This window comes from Dermochelys coriacea, chromosome 6 (assembly GCF_009764565.3).
Source record: "Dermochelys coriacea isolate rDerCor1 chromosome 6, rDerCor1.pri.v4, whole genome shotgun sequence".
Taxonomy (NCBI): Eukaryota; Metazoa; Chordata; order Testudines; family Dermochelyidae; genus Dermochelys; species Dermochelys coriacea.
In genome coordinates, this window is record NC_050073.1 from 15,707,759 (window position 1) to 15,733,827 (window position 26,069).

At 39.3% G+C, this 26,069-nt stretch overlaps 1 protein-coding gene across 5 annotated transcripts in view; it reads left to right on the plus strand.

Annotated features, from left to right (window-relative positions):
- The window catches only part of KMT5B (lysine methyltransferase 5B), a 48,216-nt gene that overhangs the window by 18,108 nt on the left and 4,039 nt on the right, over window positions 1-26,069 (plus strand). For 3 of the 5 annotated variants that reach the window (XM_038406627.2, XM_038406626.2, XM_038406629.1), the window contains exons 4-9: window positions 12,473-12,638; window positions 14,516-14,625; window positions 16,907-17,073; window positions 17,725-17,744; window positions 17,880-18,016; window positions 20,874-21,070. In XM_038406627.2, coding sequence (XP_038262555.1) covers window positions 12,473-12,638; window positions 14,516-14,625; window positions 16,907-17,073; window positions 17,725-17,744; window positions 17,880-18,016; window positions 20,874-21,070 — 797 coding nt within the window. Of the gene's footprint in view, window positions 1-6,188; window positions 6,254-12,472; window positions 12,639-14,515; window positions 14,626-16,906; window positions 17,074-17,724; window positions 17,745-17,879; window positions 18,017-20,873; window positions 21,071-26,069 lie in introns of all 5 variants that reach the window. The other 2 variants (XM_043516298.1, XM_038406630.2) reach the window with 2 other exon arrangements.

Here is a 26,069-nt window from a genome sequence, read left to right on the forward strand (position 1 = left end):
ATTCTTTTCCCTTTCCTCTCTTTACCCTCTCCCACACCCAGTTGACTGAGCCACTGCTGTCAAATAGAAATAACTGTGGTGAATTGTGTATTGTATGTTGCTGGTGGTTTTATTATTTTTCTCTGAAACATTAGTGAAAGAATATGAAGTCTGAAATAATATGTCTGGGTTTAGTTAGAAACTTTAATGCAGTATTCTCATGACCATGCCTCCTCAGAGCCCCACATGTGCCATGTGAATCACCAAATCCTTTTGAATAGTAATTGTTTGGTGTTTTTGAAGAGGAAATATTGTAAGATAAAGGGGTGCTCTGATAAGCATACCACCAGACTTCTAGAATCTGGAGAAGTCACCTATACTGGGATCACAAGAAGAATAGAAGCAGGTCATCTATGGCAAGATGGATCCATCTGACTTAGGGCACTGACTTCTGGTGCTTTTGAATACTCTGGTAGATTGGATATTGGAGATTCAAATTATCATAGTACCAAGCTCCTACTACTTCACCTTCAGGGTCTATCAGAATGGTTCAGGTGAGATTTTTTCTCTGTACTTCAACATTCCCCACAGCTTTGCAAATAGGACCTTGATGCTATGACAGCCATGTTTCTGGAGGAAACCAGTGTCATTTTCAAATCCATTGGATCACAGTTCTTACTGAATCTAACTTTGGTGATTTGAACTTCTTGAAACCAAGAAAAATGGGTTTTTTTCACTTTTCTACTGCAACACTATCTCAAAGGAAGCCTAGTTTTTTGTACTGGAGCATCTGTGGAGCATTAAATGTCATCTTAGGCAGCTTCAGAGTTTAAATCTCACCTAGGTTTTTCTCCATATGGGTATTGTGCATCTTAGGGCTTTTAGGCCTTTGATCCTCTGCCTCCTGAGTTAGTGATTTCTCCAGGGAGTGATGATGAAACAGGTCATTTTCTTTGCAGAAGGCAGTCTTCTCTGGGTTCCCTTACCGTAGGTCCCACAGTTAGTAGTTCTGCTTGATGTCAGACACCTCTAAAAGAGGAACTGGAAGGCCAGTCCTGAGAGGTTTACCTTTCTACCGCATCATCTGATGAGGCTCTTACCCACTTCCTCCTTAACACATTATTTTGACATCTTGAATCTCCAAGAGAAAATAGTCCTCTCTATCAGTTGAAGTCTGCTGGAACTGGCTGAAGAGGTCTGCAACCAGTCTTTCTTGACTGCCTTGGTTTCTAGGAAATGTTCTTTGAACCAAGAACTAGGGAGGAATTTGAGCTAATCTCTCAATATTCTTCCACATGCTTGCTTGTGGTTTTTGCTGCAAATGATAAATCGCAAGCTGGGAAAAGGGCATCTACCCCCCCGAGAAACTAAACATCCAGTAAGTTATTTCTCTGCAGTCCTGATGCTCAAGGCCTCTCGCTGCCAGGCTGTCATGCCTCTATGTAAGTCCTTATTATAGTTTAGGATGGCCTTTTTAGGTCAAATTTATTCTAATGGACAAGAAAAGAAGTTCCTCAAGATCTTTGAGGACCAATAAATCTATGTAGGCATTTGCTGAGGGTCCCTTTTGACATATACAGTGAAGCTGTCTGCTTTTGGCCAAACCAGTCTTTCTTGCAGGAGACCTTTCTGGCTCTGGAATTTTGAACTTTTGGCACAGGCTTAAGGCAAAATAATGGATTCACTCTTCTAAGGGACTGATGACTTAAAGAAACTGAAGACCACCAGACCCACAGCCAGGTTTCTAAATTTGGGTCACTTGGCTCCTAAAAGATGCTTTCTGGTTCCAAATGTTGCAGTTTTGAGAGTTCTCTTCTGGAGCTGCCTGGTACAGGGTCCAGACAGTCTTGGAAGCTTTTCCTCCTCCAGTGGGGATGGAAAGACTTTCTCCTCTACCGCTGCAGCAGTATGCAATGCATCTAGGCAGTATCTGAGGGTGCAACTCTTAACCAGTTGTAAGACTTAGATTTTTTTCATCCTTTTCCCTCTTTTACTCTTGTTTGGTAACTGTCCCTTTTTTCTGTGGTGGGCAAGCCATTTCTTCAGACTGAATCTTACACACAGTCAAACAGGGATGCACCTTTAGTTTGAAACCATGCCATGCTCTGTCCCATACCCGTTTTAGGCATCCTTCTCAAAAATTGATGGAAGTAGTAGTGTTGACTCTCTATTGAAAATGGGAACTCAGGTTTTGTCACCACATCTACATTCTTCTGATATTTTTCACTTTCTGAAAGACTCGGTAGCCTGCACCTATTCTGGTCATTTGCAGATTGAATAATACCTAAGGAAATCCAAATTCCATATGATTTTGTTAGGGAGATAATTCCTACTATCAACTCTCAGGACTAGTTCAGGATCCTTGGCTTTCAAGATTCTTGTTTCCTTGTCTCAATAAGGAAGACCTAAGAAGTACTTTAGGTTCATGGCAGGCAACAAGCACTACTAGTATAAGGTGTTGCGCTTTGGGCTGGCAGCAGCTCCTTGTATATTCACCAAGTGCTTGATGGTAGCTGTAGCTGATCTGCTTTGCTTTGTTGAGACCTGCAGATGTATTTATATCTTGTCTGGCTCATAGGAGCTCAGTTGTACGGCAGGGTAGCTCCTACCATGGGGTGGGTAGGGGGCTTGCTTTCTCGCTATCTGAAAGTAAATAAATCTTGATCTAAAACTTAGGCTCTAAGCTTTTATAGGGGATACAGTAGATTTTTGCAAGGGCTCTAGCTTGATTATCTCAGAATATCAGAGATCTGATCTAGGCAGTAGACCCAGCTAAATCCAGCCCAGAACAGTCAATGGGATTTTTATTTGCAAATGTCCAGCCTGATCACCTGCATGTTGTCACTACTTTTTGTGTTGGTGCAGATGTGATCCTTTGCTAGGGTGATGGAATCTGTACAAAACAAGTGTTCTCAGCTTCACATGCTGATCTCCTCCCCCTTCAGCAGACTCTTGAGGGAGCACACTGCTAGAGTGTCTTGAAGGGGGTGCCCTTCTCTTAGCCTGCTGTTGAGATAACTGTAGTCTTTAATCTGGGCTGTACTCTTCTGAACTAGAAAGGGTACTGCTGTGTCACCTGAGTCAGGAGGCAGTCAGTCTGTGAGAGTGTTGCATCTGAAACAAAGGGGGACACTCTGTTCTGCATCCGCATGGCACAAACAACATCTCACTTGACAATCTGAGTTGGCATCATAAAGGTCTGCATAAGATTCTGCATTGGTCATCTGATAGTTGCCAAGTGGACGTCCAGATATGGGCTTCCTTGTTATGTGCCAAGACAAGCTACCTGAGATCACAATGCACATCAGATGTTTTGCATTTTGTAGTAAGAAAGAAGGCTCCTTTACTCCTTTTTTGTTTTTTCCTTTTTCCCCAAAATACTGGGGTCGGTTCAACAGGATCAGTGATCTCAGGCATGTCAAGTTTCATTCCTAGAGCTGCTGGCCCTGTCCAGAAGTCAAGTCACTTCTCCAGAGTCAAGATTTTTTTTTTTTTTCCCCCTCAGTTGAATGGTAGGGTAGCTCACCCAGACCAAGTGGTTTCACTTGGCAATATTGCTGATGGGTTTCTAGGTCAAGATGTCTTCTACTTGATTGAGAAATCCAGAGTTGCCCTACTGGAATCCAAAAAGCCATATGGTAGGAAGTGTTATGCTGCCAATTGAGCCAGTTTAAGACATTTGTTGTCTGGGTCCAGTTATATTGGGCTTTCTCTTTTAGCTATAAAAGCTAAGGTCTGCTTATGGTCCATGGTATTTTGTGAAACACTTATTAAAGGGTCTTACAAACTAGTAACCTCCTATCATGAAACCTAACTGATATGGGAGACTTGACTTTTTGGTGTTAATCAAACCTGTAGAAGGACCCATTCATCCTTTGGATTCTTGCTCACTATACCACCTCTCGCTGAAGGTGTCACTTCCAGTGGCCTCTTCCTTGGCCATGAGCATCAGGAAGTTACAAGCCTTGGCAGTCAACCCACCTTGTACAGCATTCAACAAAGACAAGGCAGTTTTTAAGTCTCATCCCAAATTTTCACATTAATGGGATTAGACTGTCTTCTCAGTTTGTTGGTATTGCTGCCTATCTTTCCCAAAGTTCCATAGTGTTCCTGGGGAGGTGAGTCAAATCCTGGATGCTGAGAGCTGTCATCTACTACTTAGGCAGAACTAAGGTATTTAGAAACTGAAACAATTTTTGCCTGTTAGAGAAAAAGCTAGAGGTCAGGTTTTCTAAATGGATAAGACTGCATTTAACGTTATGAAATAGCTGATGCTCATTGCATCTGAAGATCTGGATTTACGGGGCTAGGTAGCTGGCTTTCCAAATGGTATAGCTCCACAGCGAGCCCTTATCTGAAATCTTTAGGGCTGTTTATATGGACTTCACCTCACACCCACACATTCTCTCATCACTGCATAAAGAACACATCCTGATTTCAGGAGAGCAGTGCTTCAGTAGTTTTAACTTTGCAGAGCACCTCAGCCACCACCTCCTCAAGGAATTCACTGCTTGTTAATGTTTCATACAGCAGGGTTCTATGGAGATAGCAGCATGGAGGAACAAAATGGATGGGCTGCCATCCGTAAATCTTGTTCTACAAATTCATTGCCTCCACAGAGCCACACTGAATCTCCCCTCCGCTTCAAAGCCGAACTCCAAATAAGGCTTCTAGAAGTAGAGGAATTCCAGGAACCATTAGAGGACTGGCATATCTATACCCTTGACTAGTGAAACCTAGAATGTGACAGAATTTACACACGTGTTCAAACTGTGAAGTCTTGCTAAATATGATTCTATAGTCATGTAATTAAGCACACGTTTCTTAAGTTGTGGCTCTGTGGAGGTAATTCGTTGGAGAACATGTGTTTTACAATTGGTAAGTAGCCCCTTTTATAGAACAGTTTACTGTTTCATGTCAAAGTTTATCTAGGAATCTGGGTCTCAAGAATGTAGAACTATCTAGATACTGAAAGTTAACTTTGTCTCATTTTGAAAAACCACTGTTCTAAAATCTGTACATTGTCCAATTTTTTGATTCTTTGGGCTTATCTTGCTAACCATAAGTTCCATGATTTCATTATTGGTTTTTTTTCTTCTGCAAGACGAGATGGCTGTTTTTGGATTTACCTTAGACAACAGCAAAATAGTTATCGGGTGCATTGGGTAAAATATGTTTCCACAGGCTGTCGCAACATTCAATTGAATTTCAGTATAGCAATTTCAATAGAACCTCCACTCAGTAGCTGGACTGGAGTGCTAATGAGAGTGAAATGATAAACCGTATTTATGAAGAGATGGATGATAGGAGGGAAAGAGAAATAACATCTGAATATCTTAGCCAAAACAGGGAAACATTTACTTGCTGCCCTGATCAATGAAATGAAATGATGTGGCTGAGGGTCTGCTTAAATTTTAGACACATTTAAAGATTGGACATATCAGTCTGAGTTTTAATATTGCAATAGGTTTCTTGAACTGAAACTGACTAAATTATTGGGGTACTTCCCCCTTACTATCCATTGAGGATATAGTTGTTTTTGTTTTGACATACAGGATGCTGGCTTTTCTTAATGACAGCATTGAAGATTAAGTGCACAATAGACTTGATTTAAAAAAAAAAAAACCAAAAAACAAAGTAGTACCACTAGCTTTTTGCAAACTATAAAGTTTACAAATTTTGTCTGTGTGAAGACCATGCATTATATTACTTTTTATTTCATATGTATTTTAAAAGTAAATTTAAAAAGCATTTTCTGTTTGGTTATAATTGGAACTGAATTTTTTGTATTCATTGTGTGGCTATGTCTTCAATGCTCCAGAACCTTACACGGTTTGTCCTTATATTCATGCTATAGTGCTACTAAGGTAATATAAGACTCTGTTTTCACGTCCACCAAAGCAAACTATCTTCTGAATAAAGTGCCTGTCATTCAAGCAAAGACCAATGGTATGCAATTTTTGGTAACCTCCAACATGTCTTTCTCTCCATTTTCCCTAGTCTAAGTTTAAGAAGCAGCTGTAGCATTTTATAACTTCTCATTCACTGGTGCAGCATGTCAGATATGTGCACTATATGGAGCACCATTCTATATCTCTTGCAGAATCATTTTACTCTTTTTGTTCAAACTCACTGCTCTCAGTGACTGAATTAATCAAGGTACTGTACTCCTGAACTTACCAGAACCTCTCCTTTAACTTCCTTTATAGGCAAGCATCTCACTGACCCTTGGCTTTATACCTTGGACTTTCAAGATTCTTTAAGTAACCCCGAGGTAAGAGAAACTTCAGAGAGAGAGAGAGAGCGCTTTGGTTCTCTGTAGCTGTTTTCTTGACAGCCTTGCTTAATAGGGCCATCTCCAGTTATAAGGGCCAAACTGGGACAAGATGATCATCTAGCCAGATCTCCTATTACAACAGCCTCAGCTATTGTGGGATCTCATTGATGAGAAAAAAGTACTTACTATACAGGGTAATTTGAAATATTACTATTCTCCAGCTCTTCATCAGAAGAAGGGAAATGACTTTCTTTAAAAATGCTATCAATGCAGAATTTTCTTTCTTAGCTCTCTTGGTTCTAGCATGAGTCATGCAGGAATCTCCTTAGATCATGAGATTTTTGGCCCTTTGAGGCAGTTGTAGATTGTCTGAAGGGGACTGTCTTAATCAGCAGGCTTCAACATCATGTGCCTCAGAGGACCCGAACATTCCATTTTTTGTTTTTGTTTTTTGTTTTGTTTTTTGTTTTGTTTTTGTTTTGTTTTTTTCCCTCTCCCCGACTAAAGCTGGCAAAGGAGCTTATTGCAGGAGCTGCCGAAAAGTTCTAACCAGAACAGTTCCAGTTCACGCTGCAGCCTCTATTTAGAAGCTGGGTATCTTTTTCTGTTTTTCTAGCTTTGAGCTAGTCACTTACTCTTTAGGTCAGTAAAGTTTTTCTCCTTTAGCTCACGTTTTTATGTATGTTCACTTATGATTTTCTTTTTAGGTTCTTTTAAATTCAGATTGAGGCATTATTGGGCAACTCTCAATCGGCTATTTCCAATGGATGAAATCTGGGTTCTAGCAGAAAGTACCATTGTCAGAGAGAGAGACAACACCTGAGGAGGTGCAGAGTTCAGGCTCTTACTTATGCTGTCTGGGCTACTGGCAGAAAGTGCTGGTTGAAAACTGTCACGTGACCCAGTGCTAAGTCAAAACTCTACTGGTGAAGACCCTTGATTCCTCTCAAGTATGACATTCTCAGGCTGTTTTAAGGAGGACTCTACCTCTAGGATTCCTGGGCATCTTTGAAGCAGCAGTACCTTGAGGCAAGTCAGCACCTTAGGGTATGTGTGGAAGGGCATCTCTTGAGTGTGGTGGTGCCTTTCATCAGCACTTCAGAGTCCAGGACTTGTGGCAGTTTTCTCAACTCCTAGATGATGCTGTTTACATCACCAGGTTCCAACAGTACCTAAGCAATTGATCTGTGAACATTCTTGGGCCACAGGCTTTTATAGAATGTGTTTAGAAATTCCATCACGTTGGCACCATTGAAGCCAGTGCCGCATGCCATAATGTTATGCATTGTATGCAGTGCTGTTGTAGTCGTGTTGGTTTTTCCCTCTAACTGGAGTGGTGTTAACAGGTCACTTTACCTTGAATGGTCCCTTGACATATATGTTAACTGTACTAAACAATCTGTTTCACCTTGTATTTAGCTGTGACTCTGAGTATATTTCCCAGACCTGAAGAAGAGCTCTGTATAAGCTCAAAAGCTTGTCTTTCTCACCAACAGAAGTTGATCCAATAAAAGATATTCTCTCACCCAGTTTCTCTAGAATATCATGGATTCATATTGTTAGATCCAGAATACCTTAGTATATCCGTGGGGATCGTGACTGTGCACTGTTTACTATCATCTGAGTCTTCTCACCATCCTGAAAAGAAGCCTCCTTGATTCTCCATGTGCTTCAGGAGTCCCTGGATACTGCTTTTGAACCAGCAAATCTTTCAGAGTTTACCCAAATGTACAGGTTCTGTGCATTATGGTTTTACAGGCATGCAGTACCTCAAAAGCCCTACTTCCATTTTCAGATTTTGGAGAGTCTATGCACAGCATGACATTTCTCTGATCTCTTTCCATGTTTCAGAGTTCCTGGGTTTTGGTTTGGCTTGTTTTTTTTTGTTTTTGTACTCCTTTTTGGGAGGCTGAGTTTCAAGACCTTTGGATTCCCTAATGCATCCCTATTTAATTGAACGCTTTTTACAGACCTACTGCTACTAGCCCCTTGGAAATTTCCTTCGCATATAAAAATTCCAGGTTCTTGCTTCAGTAGAACTCTCTCTCTCTCTCTCTCTCTCTCTCTCTCTCTCTCTCTGCTGCTTGTGATCACAGAGAAGGTATGGGCATTTCACTAAAATATGAATACTTGTCAGCACCGTAGATGAGGGGTCAACAAGGCTTTTAGTCTGCCTGTGGAGTCAGGATGTCATGGGGAATTTCAGATCCGTGGTGCCCTCTTGGACTATAAAACATGTTCTCTCTCTCTTGTTCCCATGGTTCTTGGAAGCTTGAGGTCTTTGTTTCCCTTTTCTCTATCTGCACCCAATATTTGGTGTCCCTGTCTGTCTGCTATCTTTCCTTGAGATTAGGTTAGAATAAGCTTTCTTGCTATGGTTAACAAGTGCCAGAGTTCTGCTCTCTGTGCACTATCAAGATGGAGTCTCTAAGACACTCTCAGCACATACAGTACTGGTCTCATTGGGTGGCATTATAGTATTCAAAATCCAAACCCATTCCAGGAGGAAACAGATGCCTCAAAGACAAGTGATATGCACACTCATTGACAGTTAATTACATTCAAGATATAGTTTCAAGTATGTGTCATGTTCCCAAGCAGGTCTCCCTACTTCCAACATCTCAGAAGGAGGCTACAAAGATATGTCAGCTATCCATGGTGTCTTTTTTTTTTTTAATTGCACATAGACTCCTTTTTAAATAGCTTCACTTGTTGGAATATAATTTCCTATATTCCATCCTAGTTTAATTTGGCAATGTATGTTTGTCAGCCTATCATGAGACAATGATCGGATCTTGACCCTTCAAATTCAGCATTAAAAGGCACCCTTCTATATTTAAGACAGAACTGTTGAAGGCTTCTTTGATTTAACTCTGTATTTGTGAGTTAAGATGCCTTGTGTACAAGATCACTTTCCACATGGGACTGACTTCAGCTCCTAGAGTTAGTAGTCTCCATACACTAGGGACTGATTCACCTTGCAGCAGATTTTACAGTAAAAGGTGCTGCTATGGACTCATCCAACATTTCCTAGCCCAGATGGGTTGTGTTTTATTTTTGTGAGACTTCCCGGGGTGGGTGGGTGTGTGTGAGTTTTAACTTTTCAAACACCTGCATGCCCATCCCAGACAAGTGGCCCTTAACTTAAAGACCCTATGGGTGTTCTTGGAGCAAATGAAAAGCCTTGGAAATGCAATTAGTTTTCTGTTTTTTACTCCCCCTCCCCCCCCCCCGCCCCTTGGTAATGCTGTCGCTAGAGCAACATGTTAAAAGACTGACTGCCTGGGAAGTTGTCTTGTGTCTTGAAGACAATATTTCAATTGATTTCAGTCCTAAACAGGACACTTCCCATTGCCTGCTATAGGAAGATTTTCAGTCTTGGGCATAGGATCATGTGGTTGCTTTACATATATCCATACATTTTCAAGTATTTTTGATCAGATTTGATCTTGAGGATGAAACTAACTTCAGTCTGTGGGTTTTTTTTTTTTTTCTAATATGAAGAGCCCAAACTCTTTGCTTATGGGGCTTGCCTTTTTTTAAATATGTCCCCAATTCTACAATGTAGTCTGAATTGCTGTCCCTTTCTTTTTTTTTTTTTTTTTTTTATAGTCACATTCTTGCTTGCTTATTGGATTTTTTTTCCTTGTTTGCTTTGCCTATTATAGTATTTAATTATTTCACGAGTATTGGGACTTCCCTCAAACTGCTTACTCTCCAAAAGTGAAAATCTTACATTGATAGTATCTTTAGAGAAGGGAAAATTATGCTGCTTCTCTGAAGATATTATGCTAGGTTCTTACTCACCTAGCCACCCACTTCCCCTCTGAATTTGTTCATAAATATTGAGGTGATATCTTGTGCATATGCCGTATGAACACTCTTTCTTTCCTCCATTTCTTATCTGGTTGACTCCTTTGGTGGTATTTGATATATACATTATTTTTTTAAAAAAAAAAAGCATATGAGTAAATGAATTGTTTTGCCTTTTTGTAGGAGAGCATCTGTATTTACCTAAATCTTGCCACCATATCAGACTTCATCCCAGCCATTACAAAGCTAGTCAGTCTGATCTCTCCTCTTCCAAAAGGTCATTTGCCAAGTTGTTTGCTCAGTGAGATTCCCTGGGGCTTTAGATCTTTTGGATACTACAAAAAGATCTGTAAAGAATGGCTGAGCCCTTGTTTCAAGAGAGCACAAAAGGGAGACCCAGTGAAAAGCACACTAATATAAAAGAACCATGAGGGTTTGGTGGTTTCCAATGCCAGCAGAAGTGCCATTACTAACATGAAGCCTTCCTCTTCTGCCTCCCACTTGTATCAAGGACACAAGAATGGTGTGTTGTGTTTTTTTCCTGGAGGCAGAAAGTGATTAAAGCTATCATTTGTTTGATTTGATTTCTTTTATTAATTGTACCATAGAGGATAGCATCTTGATGTCTTCTGTTCTGAGGCGAGTAGCAAACAGGAAGTAAAGCATACTTGGAGAATGCATGATTGGCAGCGTTTCATTTATTTGTGTGTTTGTTTTTTATACAAATGAAAATGTGCAAGTAATTCAGTGACCCACCCCAAAGAATTAATGGGATGTGATGGTCTCGTCTAGCCTGGTTGATGTTTTAACCCAAATTAGCTCCGAGTTTTCTCAGAGCACATTTTTTCTCGTTTGACGTGAAATATGCTGTTTGAGTGGTAACTAAACCAAAAATAAGTATAGTAGGTCCCTATTGAAGATTCTGAAACGGTCATGAGCCTCAAATAAGATGTCTGTGTCCTCTAGTTGGCCTGTAGAGAAAGTCCTCTGCCCCATAGGAGTATGGTTCAGTCAACAGTTGTTAGTTAATAAGTCACTTATGCCACAGAGATGGATGTTTAGAGGCAAAAACACCTGCAAAAGATTTTTTGTTTTTTTTCTTGTGGCCTGTGTGGGAACAGTCCCCTGACATACACCAGGTACTCAAAAATTTGAGCTGCATGGAATATTGGTTGTCAGAAATCACTTTTGGAGACTGCATGAACTTTGATGTTTTCTACTTGCTACTAAAGATAACGTTTGCATTGCTTGAATATTTACAGTTTAGAGTCCCAACCTCCTGTTGCCAATACAGAGGAAAATGACTTTTCTATCACCAGGAATTTCTCTTTGGTGTATGCCTTTATCTATCTTTTAATCCTCAATATTTAGGGGGCAAGCTGTCCAAGTTTCCTGTTTTAACATTGGTTTTCAGATTCATTGTTTTAGTGATATGGCTAATCAATTTCCTTTATTCCTTTGGAAAGTCTCTTTTTCTGTCAGGATGGACACACCATAGCTTAGGTCAAAGTAAAATCTTGAAAATCATTGGAGTGGGATACTTTTTTTTAATAGGTACTTATATATAGCCTGTGAGATTTGTTCATGTGGGTTAAGTGTAGTCATAAAGCCATAGAAATGTGCATTATTGCTTTCTAAAAGAAGGGATGGATAAAGGGCTGGATACCATTACATACAGAATTCACCACTTAGTAGCAAAATAAGGTGTAGGATTTATAGTGGGCTTTATAGAGTCAATATACTACATATTTTCTTTAGGCAACAGTTAATACTAAGTTTGAGTTAAGGCTGTCTCCATCATAAAACGAAGTATTGAAGTAATTGTGTTCTTCCATTTGTGCCTTTAGAATAACTGATTGTATTTCTTGTGTTAACTTCAGTTCACATCTAATTACTTAGTGGCAGATCTGAAGATTGAGAAAGAGGGATGAAATTATACAATAACAAACCAAAATCCTAGGTAGTTCTCCTGATGTTAGTATTAATCTAAAGGGGGAAAGGGTTATGGTTTTGTTGGATTTTTTTGCATTTGTATTTGGTAGCAAGGGAAGGATATGAAAGCATTAAAATAATATTTCCTGTTTGGTCACTGCTCCCTGAATGACTGATGGTAACCTATCTTTTTTTCATTACAGGATTTAAATTTCCTCAGCCAGATCCACTGTATAGTTAGGAAACTAGAATTTTCTCCAGATTAAACATTTGTTAAAATTCCTATTAAGCTGCTTCAGAGCTCTGGGAATGAGGGACCTAACCATGACTACATGATGATATATAGCCCCCTTGATGCTAAGAGTTGAATAATCCTAGTGCAAAATTTCTTACCAGCAATGGAATGAGATATGTGAAAGGATTAAATAAGGATAAACAGTTGATTTTAGAGTGGTTTTATTTTTATTTCAGATTTCGACCTATAAAAGGAAGGCAGGAAGAGTTGAAAGAGGTGATTGAACGTTTTAAGAAAGATGAGCACTTAGAAAAAGCCTTCAGGTCCTTGACGGCAGGTGACTGGGCCCGGCACTATTTTCTTAACAAGAACAAAATGCAGGAAAGGTTGTTCAAGGAACATGTAGGTTTATTTATAATTGTTTTCAGATTACTAATATGTATTTCACATGCTTTCGTAGCCTTTTAAGGAGTACTTTGAATATTACTCAAGTGAGAAAACAGAAGAAGTAAAGAAAATAAAGCCACTATGTACCTTGCCTTTCCTACCCATTTCCATCTTTAGCTTTTAAAACCAAAACTTCAAAAAAGTAAAATTATCTAGTGGACTTGCCCAGAAATAAAAGTACACATGAATTTCCTTTTGCTGCCATCACACATAAGCAGACATACCACTCTAGATGTCAAGCTTTTCCTGCTGTGTATGGTCTCCTTTTGTAATTGGTTCTGTCAAAGGCCATCATTTTTGTTTTTTTTCCCCCCTATTCATGTCGCATTCCTGCTCCTACTGGAGGACTGTCAAGGGAGAGAGAATGCTTCCAATGTAGTTGTACATGACTCTTTCCATTGGGCAAGTTCTAAGATTGCCCCTCTTACTTCATCATCATGAATTGATAGGGGCTTCTTGTTTTAAAATTTTTGTTTGTTTTCCTGTTCTGAGACAGATTGTGTTAGCACAATTTTTGTTTAGCAGCCTCCTGCTTCAAGTGCTACTCAAACATATCAGCTCATATTCTTTCAGACTTCCCGCCCCCAATCTCCTCAAGCCTCTGCTGGTGAAGATCAATTTCCCAGCACTTCAGCTTAGTTGAGTGATGATGGAATAATACAACCATTGCCCTGCCTTCCCTAAAATCAGGCATAGCTGATCAGATTCCAAAGATGCAAGAAAGGTGCTTCCCTCACCTAGGCAGATAGAGAATCAGTGACTGGTTCTCACCCTGAAGAGGTATTTCAGGAAGTTAAAACCCCCTGGTCTCATGGCCATAGGTCTTGTCATTCCTTTTCTGGAGGCCTGGAGTTTTATCCTAAAGTCCTATAATTGGTTAGACAAGACCATTTTGGGAGTTCCTGGTGTTGCTCCCTTCCTCACATTCTCTGGAGGATTTCTACCTGTATCCTCTTGCAAACCAAATTGCAGAATACAAAGGGGTAGGACAAACAATTGAATGTCTCTTTCTTGGAAAAAGAAGCCATTGCCGCCTCTGGAGAAATCTCAGATTTTCCAGATCTCATTGGGCACCTCATTGTGACCGATGTTGAAGCACTGACTAAACTAGATTAGGGAGACTAAGGAACCCAAGGAGGAGAAAGCTCTGACCAGACAGAGGGAAACATTTTTGAGTTAAAACCAAAAAGATGGAATTGTTTTCTGTCCTCAAAATCTGGCAAAAATAGTAAAGCACGGAGGGAGCCATATTACAAATTCTCCTTTCCCAGAGTGTCTGACAAGCTATACAAGCTTCCTTTGGATAAAACTGACAAATAGAACATCTCCCATAGAACTGACCCAGCAGTCAAAAAATCCAGTAGCTAGTCTTCTCTTCCTCTTGTGGGTAGTATCTCTCTGGCCTGTTGACTGAAAAGCTAGACTCTACCTTAAAGAAACAATGAGGCTGTTCTCAAAGGCTAAACATAGCTATCTGTTCCTCTTAAGAACTAAGGAGTTTTGACTCCTATAAGAAGTTCCTAATAAATTGAGCTTTATCCTCCCAATATGTCTTTGTTGCAGCCTGAGGTACTCCTGTATATTTAAGACACTAAAGTGTGTGGAGGGTATTGATGTGTATCTACAAATCTTTTAAACTCGGGTGGATTAAATAAATAAACCTCTTTATGGTAATATGTGCAATTTAAAATCTGTAATCCAGAACGTCCACAAACTAAAGGCAAATACTGTAAAGGGACACTTCTGACTCACAAGATACAGAAGTTTTCATTACTTTTTTTTGCATACATTTAATACAGCAGTAATCTGTCATCTTTGTCATTCCCATTCAGGTATTTATTTATTTACGAATGTTTGCAACTGACAGTGGATTTGAGATCTTGCCTTGCAATCGGTATTCTTCAGAGCAAAATGGAGCCAAAATTGTTGCAACAAAAGAGTGGTAAGCATTGTAACTGTAAATTAAGTCATTGTTTATATCCCCATTTTTAAAATTTAAATGTAAAACCTGTATAAATGCAATAAAAGACTTTGGAGTTAAAACTACAGCCAGTAAATGTGGAAATTTAAGTTCGCAATTTTTCAGAGCTTGCAAGTTCTTTAAGCCAATCACCACGCAATAAATTAATCACATACTTGTAATGCATCAAAGTGTGAACTTTGTAGATTAAATGTTTTGTGTTGCCACATGTTCTATACAGAATTTTGGAATCATCCTATCCTGTCAAAATTAATTAATTAAAAAAAAAAAAAGTATTGTTCCTCAGTGAGGAACATGCTCATGACAAGATTCAGACATAGCCAGATTTGCTGTAGCTGTGTCAGGAAAAAAATGAGGTAAAATATTTTAAAGTTGGAAAAATGGGCTTCTCGTTTGAGGGATGCCTTCTGCATATTCCAGTTTGTGAAACAAACATGCCTTATGTATGCAGACTCTCCTTTTGGAAGATATTTTTGATTATTTAGTTGGATAGTCAGGTTTTTTTTGTTTTGGTTGGCTGTTTTAATTAAAAAAAAAAAAAAAAAGTTGTTAGCACCTCTGCCATTGCAGGTATCGTCCAGACCTGCAAAAGCAGGAGGACTACCTCAAACCCCTGTTATGGTGGGAGAAGCTCTTCGGGCCCAACACTGGTACAGGGTATTCAGCACTGTCTACATTGAGTGGCTACTCAGATTCAGAGATCTTGTTTCCAGAGTGGCTCTGTGTCTGGCATAAGTGGATTTAAATTTCCCAGATTCATTTGGGTCAACAGAATCTGGTTGAAGAGCATCTGGAACTGTCCACTCCAAAGAACAGCTTGCTAGTAGAGACTCTGTGCCCAACAGTGGGGTATCAAAGTCCCTGGTTTCTGTCTAGGTTGGTAGAGTTGAGTTCATTGACATGGAGTATGTCCAGTATGTCTACATTAAGAAGCCTCTGATAACTGAAGACTGATTGGCAGAATGGCTGTATATCATGCATAAGGGTATCAGAATGTTCCATATCTACTGGTTTCATAGATGAGTGCTAGAGGTCTGACACGATCATTTTCAAGGTCCTGGTCAACTGAGTCTTTTTCCAGAGCTCTAGCACAGGCAATTTCAAGAAGCATCTTGACTGTAAAGACCCTCTCACCATAGAGAGCAGATGTAGCATCTGAATCCCTGTCTCACGTGAGTCGGAGAGCTTCTCTCTACTGAGTCCTGTTAAGCAGGCATGAGACTCCAATTCAGCATCCAGCAAGATGCATTCCCTTTCCAAAGGGAAAAGTGGAAGAATCGAGAGACAGAGTGCCAGTAAGGTTCCTCACTCTCACTTAATATCAACAAAGTTGGGGAGGATAGGGCACCAACTTTCAGTCTATCTCGCATTAACTTTTCAGTGCAGAATAGGCAGGTAAGCATAGATGAAGCCTTAGTATTGCTCTCGTCCCTGCTGAGGACTGTGTATGCTTCAGCATCAACCTTTTGCTGTTGCCTTCTCTAACATTGGGAAGAATGCAGAAACAGTGCCAGTTGTGCTTGTGTCAAAATCCATTGACCTGAGCAAGGATCTTTCCCCTGTAACACTGCTCCAGGCTTTGGCCCCAGAACTTTTCTACAGTACCCTGATGCTGTCCCCACTTCTGTCACTTCCAGTTTTCTGTTTGTAAATCATAAGCACATATAACATATTATACATTAATTTTAGACATATAAAATGTTGTATCTACATAATTTATGCATTTTAAGTGCCATTATTCATCAAAGCACTTAGACTTAGCATTTGTTGTAAGCATCTGAGTAATCCATCCCTATTCAGCAAAGATAAACACCTCCTTAAAAATGTTTAGGAATGTAACCTTTTAGATTTGAACAGAAATGCTTTTAAATTAAATACAGACAATAGTTTAAGATTGTATGAATAAATATATTTGTAATTTTTATGTTAACATAAGTTTTTTTTTTTTTCTGATTTAACTGCTAGAACTTGAGTTCAAGTATCAGATTTTCTTGTGTTAATTGACACTACTAATGTGTAAAGAATTAACTCTTGCAGGGAAGACACAGATCCCTGAACTAAAGTATTAACAGAAAAAAAAAATTTAGTGTTCTGTGTATTCGGCTAGTTGTTTAAGACCTTAAGCAGTTTTAAAAACAATTTCTATCTTTCAAAACTATTTTTTGGTGAAGAAAGATTTTGGAATGTTTTTGTTACTTGTTTTGTAATTGTTAGAACTTCTATCTTTAATTTTTTAACATAGGAAACGAAATGACAAAATAGAATTACTGGTGGGTTGTATTGCTGAGCTATCAGAAATAGAAGAGAACATGCTGCTCAGACACGGAGAGAATGACTTCAGTGTCATGTATTCCACACGGAAAAACTGTGCTCAGCTATGGCTTGGTCCTGCTGCATTTATCAACCATGGTAAGCAACAAGGATAGGAAGTATAAGACAACAAAAGGTACTCCATTTAAATGTTCCTGTGTGTAAGCTATGCCATGCAGCCTCAAAGTGGAAATGCTGCTTGGATTCACTCTGAATTATGGATCTGAAATATGATTAACATAATCTGGAATACTTTATTAGTTTAAGGCCTAAATCCTGGTCAGCTGCTGAGCTGTGCACTGGGAAATTAATTGGAACTATGGAAAGGATTCTTTTTCCTTCCTCTCCTCCGCTTGTCCCAAGCAAACATGCAGGGGAGTGGCTGCTGAATCTGCATAACAGCAGATCTCAACCCTCCCCAAATCCCTATTGCATGGCAGTGTTCAGAGAATCTCCTCAGAGTTGGGCACAGGCATGTAAGGGATGTGTATTTCCTAGGGGCCTTTTTTTTTTTTTTTTTTCCCAATGTTCCTAACATAAAGAGCTTAGAAACGAAACTGTATTAAAGCTGTTTAAGATGTCCGCTAGTATATAAATCATTCTTGTTTGAATAACATATCCTCAAGTATTTAGTTGAGATTTTAGCAGCTGTTTGAAGTAAGAGCAAAACCTTACTTTAGATATCTATAATTATTCATGTTTCAGGTCTTATCAACAGTTAATTGACTTTATCTTTTGGACCTTTTTCAGATTGCAGACCTAACTGTAAGGTAAGCATGAAACTTTTATTTAAAAAAAAAAAAAAATCCACCAAATCCCACCCAAAGCATGTCCCTTAAATATGCATTTACTTGTTTTATATTCAGACACCCACATTAACCTTATGGTTATCTGTTTTCTCTTAGTTTGTATCGACTGGTCGAGATACAGCATGTGTGAAAGCTCTAAGGGATATTGAACCTGGTGAAGAAATTTCTTGTTACTACGGGGATGGGTTTTTTGGAGAAAATAATGAATACTGCGAATGTTACACCTGTGAAAGGTATGTGTTGACAACATAAACAGTAAGCTATAAGAAGGTATGTGGGCATATTGGATGCCCACATAACATGCGTGTTGTGAAGCTGAAGGGCAAGTGCTATTCAAGAGTTGTAGGTGTATAGTATAATCATGTTTTGTTCTTAAAATGTTTGTTTTTAATTGTCAAATTTTATGACCATATTTACCAAAATTTTTCATAGCTCAGTTCCTCCCACTCCCTCCCCCCAAAATAATAGAATAGTGCAGACTTCAAAAATTTATTGGATACTAAAATGTGCATCTGTTGGACAGAAAAACAGCATTAGCAACCTCCTAGCCATCTAATATTATGAGAATTCTCACAGTTCTGCTGTGAACTAATGTCCTCATTTTCAGGGATATCACTGAAAATGGGGGACTACCGTGTAAGACAGTTTCATTCACTCAGTTTTTGTTGCTCTAATGTCCTGCTTTTTGGTGAGAATGGGAGTAGTACCTCTCACAGTCTGTATAGTTGTGTACTTTAAATACTTGTGTATTTTAAACATGGACATCTGATTTGGTGCTACTGCTGTTTACACCTGCTCATTTCATTGTAACAGAGGCAAGTTGGCTGCATTTTTATTATTTTTATCCAGACTGTCCCTGCTGAACTTCTTACTGCATCCATCTAGAGAATTTCAAGAGCTCTCCCTTTTGTCTTCATTCTGTCTTCTACCCTAACAAAATTTCCATTTTAAAAAAAAAAAAAAAATCTGGACATAGGAGAGACCGCTCCAGTACCATCCTGGGAACTTTGTCTAGATTGATTTTTGTTTTTTGGGGGGTTGGGGGAAGAATGATGGGGGCATATATCTGTATTGCAGCTGAGGAGTTGAATGGCAGTGTGTGTAGACAAACTGCACTAGCTATACTAAAAATAGAAGTGAGGATGCCATGGCACAGGCTGCAGGAGCTCATCTGACACCCATCTTCCTCTCCCCCCTCACATGCTCACTTATGCAGCTGGTGGTGATTCCATGCCTCTGCATTCTCTCTGTTTTTAGTGAGCTAGTTAGAGTACAGCTAGCGCAAGTACATCTGCACAAGTTGCCTTTCAAACCGTGGCTGCCATGTTGATGTATCCTTTTTAAGAGCCTTTTTGGATATACTGTCAGAAAAACTATACTGATCTTGTAAGCTATACACATTTGTGTGTGTGTGCATGTCTATATGTATAAATGAACATATATGTACACTCTGTGTATACAGGAGAGCGCACCCTCATATGCGTGTGTGCATGTGTCTGTGTAAAAATTGTATATATGAATGAGAAAGCTACTCTTTGTTCCTTGATGCTCATAATGATTTGAGGGACTCCAGGGAATATTGGTTACCTGCACTGTCTGAATCTTTACCTCTTTACTATTATGCAATCTATTGATTATAATCTTCTAGTTTTTTGGAAATGGTAAGTATCCAAGTTTAAATTAAATTATTAAATGTTTGGAAGGTCTGGTGGAATTTAGTTTCCTTTTCACCTTTTTGCTAAGAAGCTATTGAATTGGTTTTGACATATAAACCAAGATGCTGGAAAGTGCATATAAATTTAGAGCTGGATTGTCTCTAATTCTTATTCAGATGCACTCTGCCTTTGCTCTGCTGTTTAGCCTGGTATTGGCTGCTCAGGTTGCTGCTCTGATTCTAGTGGCTTCTTCCTTTGTTTCCACGTTTGAACAAATGTGCAGAGAATGGGAAGAAGCTCTGCTCAGAATCCTTCATGCTGGCCAGAGTAGATAACCAGGAAAGTGGGGTCTTTAAGTGGCACTCTTACAAGTGCAGAGCAAAAGAAAAATCGTATCTTTCTCAAGCACAGTTCCATCAGGTGGCAGAACAGCTGACCCTTCTTCTGTGTGAAGCCTAATAGCTCAGTCAGTCTCTCTGATTTGCAGAATTTAATAAGACACTTAATATTCCCTGTCAAAGTAGCACCAGTTAATTTAACTAAAAAGCATTGGGTTGGCCTAGTGTTTAGCACAACAGTGCATGAGACCAAGGTTTTATTTCTCATCTCAGTTGTCTCTTATACTCTTAATTATTATGATTTGTTTGATACAACTATTACACTGGATCCCCAAGTGAGGTTGCCTTCTAACTCTTAAGGGTACAAAAGGGAGTCTCTACCACTTTCTGCTGCATGGACAGTGATGGTGACATGAGACCTAAAGTAGGAAGCCTGAAGACTCTGGTAAATCTCCATCCCCTTCCAAACTTCTTGGGACAACTTTTTTCTCTTTGGCCAATAGTAAGGGTTTGATGAACAAATCAGTTGAGGTTTTTATCCATCTAAAGGGAAGAAAGATACAAGGGTTGAAATGGACAATCACAATTATGAGAATACCATCATTATCTACTTAGTAATTGTTTCTAATATCACTTTGAAAATGCTACAATTCCAGTTGTGTTCCCCCCCCCCTCCCCCCCGGCAGATGTGAGGGGAAAATGTTAATTCTCATTGAAATTTTTGTAACAGGATTAATAGCAAATACCATTTGAACTTCTGTACTTATTTTATACAAGTTGGATTATGCAAATGGTATTGAAACAGGTTTTAATAGATAATTACTCTCTTTAAAAAAGGAAAAGGTAATTGCAAAAGACAAGTATCTATTCTCTCAGTAATTAGATGCCAGTTTCTTTTCATCTCTAATTGGAAGTGAAATATGCATACAAATTCTTTACAATATCAATAGCAGAATGGCCCTCAAAATAAGAAAAAACTGGGAACGGTTGCATCAACTTACCTTCTCTAAATATACCTGGGATTCAAATGTTATATGCCATCAAACAGAGCCTTACTACTATATCGAGTTGTTAATATGTATTATTCTCTTTTATAGACGTGGAACTGGTGCTTTTAAATCAAGAGTGGGACTTCCAGCACCTACTCCTGTGATCAATAGCAAATATGGACTGAGAGAAACAGATAAACGTTTAAACAGGCTTAAAAAGTTGGGTGACAGCAGCAAAAACTCAGACAGCCAGTCTGTCAGCTCTAACACTGATGCAGATACCACTCAGGAAAAAGCTAATGCAAGTAAGCAAAGGGAAACTTTTTTATAAAAGGCTTTGTTTTCTTAATATTAGAAAATTCTCACTTCAGTGGAGTTCCTGTCTTATGTTGATGAGACACAATAACATAGGCTTTTCATTTTTTTATATATAAACTAAATAAAGATTAAGAAATACAGATTGTATTTGTACCCACAATTTTCTATAGGTCTCCTGTTTCAAAGCATACCACAGTACAAAATGTCTTAGTATGCCTGTATGTATTTACTCAGTTTCAAAATGCCACATACAGTAGTACATTTCAGGAAATATGAGTGATCGTGAGTAAGAGAAATTCAAGCAGGTAAAGAAATCCACATTATTAGTCTGGGAGTATAGAATCGTAGGAATGGAAGGAACCTTGAGAGGTCTTCTAGCCTAGTCTCCTGCACTCAAGCCAGGACTAAGTATTAACTAAGCATAATGTAGTAAAATCTAATTTGATGAGCAAGTTAGTGATAGAATGATGGGCGGGGGGAGGGGGTGAATCATTTGATTCATAAAAATCTACAGAATCATCATTTCAGTGTTTCATTCTGCGGCAAGGCAGTGGGGACTTGTTCCGCGTCCATCCCATCCCCAGCTCCCAGGTCCTCCAGTTAGTTGACCATTTTGATGATATGTTGTTGGAAATGGGCCATGTTGGGTATCTTTCAAAAGCCCTTTCTCCCACTAATACAGTGGTACCAAAAATGACCAACCTAGAACAATAATTTAGATAAATATTTGCAAAAGTTTAAAAATCAACTTTTTAAAACTATATTTTAACACAGGGATGCATTGATCTGTGATAATCCTAGGGAAATTAGCCTTGACATATTGAACTGAAAACATTTATTCATCAAAGGCATCATTGGTGCCCTCTCCATCTAGGGCACTGCTGTTGGACACATCACACTGATCCTAATCCGTGCTGCTCTCACACACTTCCATACAAGGCAGGTTGCTAGCCAAACATTTGCAGGGTGACGAGCATCTGGTCTATGCACACAAGCATTTGATTAGCTCAGTGATTGATTTGGGAGCATTTCAGTCCATCCTTCAAGACTCATCCATGCCTGGTAGAGTTGGGCAGTTTTGGATGAGTGTGATCATCCCAGAGCCATTCCATTGTTTGATTGCCCTCCTGTTAGCAGGTATAAATGCACCCCTTGTCGGTGACAATTTTTCTCCATTTGTCTGCTTTTTGGAAAACATCCACCAACATGGCTCTGCAAGTGTTGTAATGTTGATCTTCAAGTGGTAAACTCAGCATATGAACACCTCCAGGTCATTTATGACCTCATCCATGACTCTCTCAGCCATTTCAAGTTCTTTCAGAGCGAGGAGAGAGTATTTGAAGGCTGAATCAAATACCTTTCCAGTAGTGTCTCATCCTGAGCAGGTGTGGAAACCTGGCAGTAAAGTGGCTTTTAATGGGCTGAGTGATAGAAACACATCTTTAAGGGACATACAGTGATTCTGTTCCCAAACAGCAGGTGCAGAAACAGAATTTTACAGAATCCTGCAGAAGTCTTGGGTACTGTGTCTTGGAGAGCATTAGAACAACTGTCTTGTGCCAAAATCTGGAGCTTGGTAGTGTATCTCTGTGGCATTGATGGCATGCAAAATAATTTTAGTATCAGCTTCCTCATGGGAACTACAGAGAAATTCCACTGAACAGTGCAAGGAAGCAGCTTCATTATACCATGTGACAAAGTAATTCTTTGGGTAATTCTTTGCATTCTGCAGCATTTTTCCTGCAAGGTATGTAATTAGCCCCATCCTTCATACGAGTATGGGCTTCTTCATTGTGAGTTGGAGATGTTCATAGTCAGTGAATTTGTGTTGGATAGGTTCAATATCATGGAGTCTCTTCTTTGTGGTAATATTTTTAAATTATTCCTTTGCATACCTGTCAGATATGAGGTGGATTTTGTCATAGGTCCAGTCTTTTCTCTAGCCTCACTATGATAAATCTTGAAAGATACTAATTTATTTCTGGTTTGTCAAGACTTTGTACCTCAATCATACCATCTGATTGCTACGCTGAAAGGCCTCTGCTCTTATGAGGTACTGGGCATGTGAGTAGGTCATTGCTTAGGAAGACCATGTGAGATGTGCATTTAATTTGCTTTTCACCTGGCGCACGTGTGTTGTTCCATCACATTTTGAATATCTGTTGAATGCTGGAGAACTTGTACTTTCCCAAAGTCTCTCACAGATCAACATCACACTGAGATCTCATCACTGAAGACTGGTTTCATCATATTAGTGAGCTCCAGTACATCATGTGAATGGGTTGCCAATGTGAGTAAGCTTTCTTGTAGCTATAAATTTGCCCCTTATTGGCATTTAACAGCACCTAATGAGTCTAGATGGTGCTTGATCACTTCTGGAGAATGTTAATGTTTCTGCTTAATGTTTTGTTAGAAATTCGATGGCATTCTGGTGTTGCCAGGAAAAACTGGGCAAGAACACTTGGATGCTGTGTTATGCCCACCAACTCCCCAGTGACTTTCATTGCTCTGTTTTTGTGTTCTAGGGCTTTGTCTGAACCAAGTGCACAGAAGGGAACGGGTGACCTTTTAACACCCAATTTCCTTTTTGAAATTTATCCCATATGTTAGGGTCAAACTTTTTTAATCTTCTTTCAGCGAGGTACCAAGCATTCATCGCAAAATAGTTGGATAAATCTAAAGCAAAGAAGTATTTCATAAAGTCTTCCAGTGCTGCTAGGTGCAAATTCCAATTAGCAGACCTAACAAATCAAATAAAGAGCAACGAAGATTCAACCATCTGCACATATCACCACACCATCATGAAAGTTGGCTTTGTCACCTATTCAGCTGATCAAATTGCTTGATCTGTGATATTGCTGCTTTCCATCCCGCACAATAGGTCGTTGAGAGCAGAATATACGCTGGGTGTGTGGAACTGGTCTCTCAAATCCTGTACCCTTTGGGAGTTAGAATCATAGAATCATAGAATCATAGAATATCAGGGTTGGAAGGGACCCCAGAAGGTCATCTAGTCCAACCCCCTGCTCAAAGCAGGACCAAGTCCCAGTTAAATCATCCCAGCCAGGGCTTTGTCAAGCCTGACCTTAAAAACCTCTAAGGAAGGAGATTCTACCACCTCCCTAGGTAACGCATTCCAGTGTTTCACCACCCTCTTAGTGAAAAAGTTTTTCCTAATATCCAATCTAAACCTCCCCCATTGCAACTTGAGACCATTACTCCTCGTTCTGTCATCTGCTACCATTGAGAACAGTCTAGAGCCATCCTCTTTGAAACCCCCTTTCAGGTAGTTGAAAGCAGCTATCAAATCCCCCCTCATTCTTCTCTTCTGCAGACTAAACAATCCCAGCTCCCTCAGCCTCTCCTCATAAGTCATGTGCTCTAGACCCCTAATCATTTTTGTTGCCCTTCGCTGTACTCTTTCCAATTTATCCACATCCTTTCTGTAGTGTGGGGCCCAAAACTGGACACAGTACTCCAGATGAGGCCTCACCAGTGTCGAATAGAGGGGAACGATCACGTCCCTCGATCTGCTCGCTTTCAAACACAGTTTGATTTCAAACACATTAGTGTGCTTTTCAAAGAAGACATCTAAGTAGCATTTTTGAAGGATGGCAAGTGTGTGGGTCTATTCATCCATAGCACATTTCTGCTTTTTCCCTGCAAGAATTTGGTTCAGAGTACTGTCACGATACAAAATCACCCAGGTCTTCGGAATACCAGTGCAATCAGCAAAGGAGCCGATTGTACATATTTACTGCAAAGAATATGTGTATTTTGTCAGGACATAGAATCCACTGCCCACAGAGACCATCATGGGACATTATTAGCTGTTGAACAGGACTGTAAAGGCCCATGTCTAGTGTCATGACACATTTTGATTCAGTTCCTCAGATGTACATTTTATGGCTGTCAAATGATTTTTTTTTAATCACAAGATTTTAAAAAATCACAATCGCAGTTTTAATTGTACCGTTAAACAAAATAGAATAGCAATTTAAATTTATTATAAATATTTTTTTCTACATTTTCAAATATATTCAATTACAACACAGAATACAAGTGTACAGTGCATACTTGGTGTAGCACTTAATGTGGTTATGCAGTGTTGTTTGCATAGTCTTTCTCATGCACCCACTCTACTTCCCATGCAGTGTTCTTGCTATGAGTGACTGCTTCATAGTTTCTAATGTGCTAGAACTGAAACTTTTCACTACATGCCTTGGGGCATCTGGCTTACTGCAGAACAAACAGGTGTACTTCTTGAAACGCATGCAATGGGACCCAGTATAAGGCGAGTCTTGCCCACAGCTGGCACTTGTCCAGGCATTTTCAACCTTTTTTTTTTCTAGTGCTTGATGTACTTCCTCTCCAACCTTGCCAAATTCAGTTTATGAATGCACTTATTGCATGTAAGGTGCCACCGAGCATTGTGTTTAACCAGGTCTTCCATGGTTGTATTCTCCAAAAGTTCAGCTACCAGTTGGTAGGTACTCTTTGTCTCGCCACTGATACCTAAAAATGATCAAGATCAAAGCAAAAAGTTTTGTAATAAATTATCTAATGTGTGTTATGTAATTTATGTGCATACTGTTTGCAGATGGATTCCAGGAATTTCTGGCTGGATGCTGATGTCTTAACCAGAGCCTCATTAGGTCTTTTGGCATAATGAACAAAGCCGATAATCAATACCTCAGAACCTTTGTTTCTGCTGCTGATGGCAAATCAACTTGAAGCAGCCTTTCCATTTATCAGAATCTGTAACATTAACAAAATCAATCAGGTATCCTCCTGTTCTGAACATTGACTGATAACACATTAGTCAGTCGAGCCACAATTCAACTGTGAGCACTGCATGTTTGACATGCCTGTATTAATGTACACTTTTTTAAAAAAGTTATTTTTAAACATTTTCTTTATATATATATATATATATATATATATATATATATATATATATATATATACCTACATAATTCCTCATAT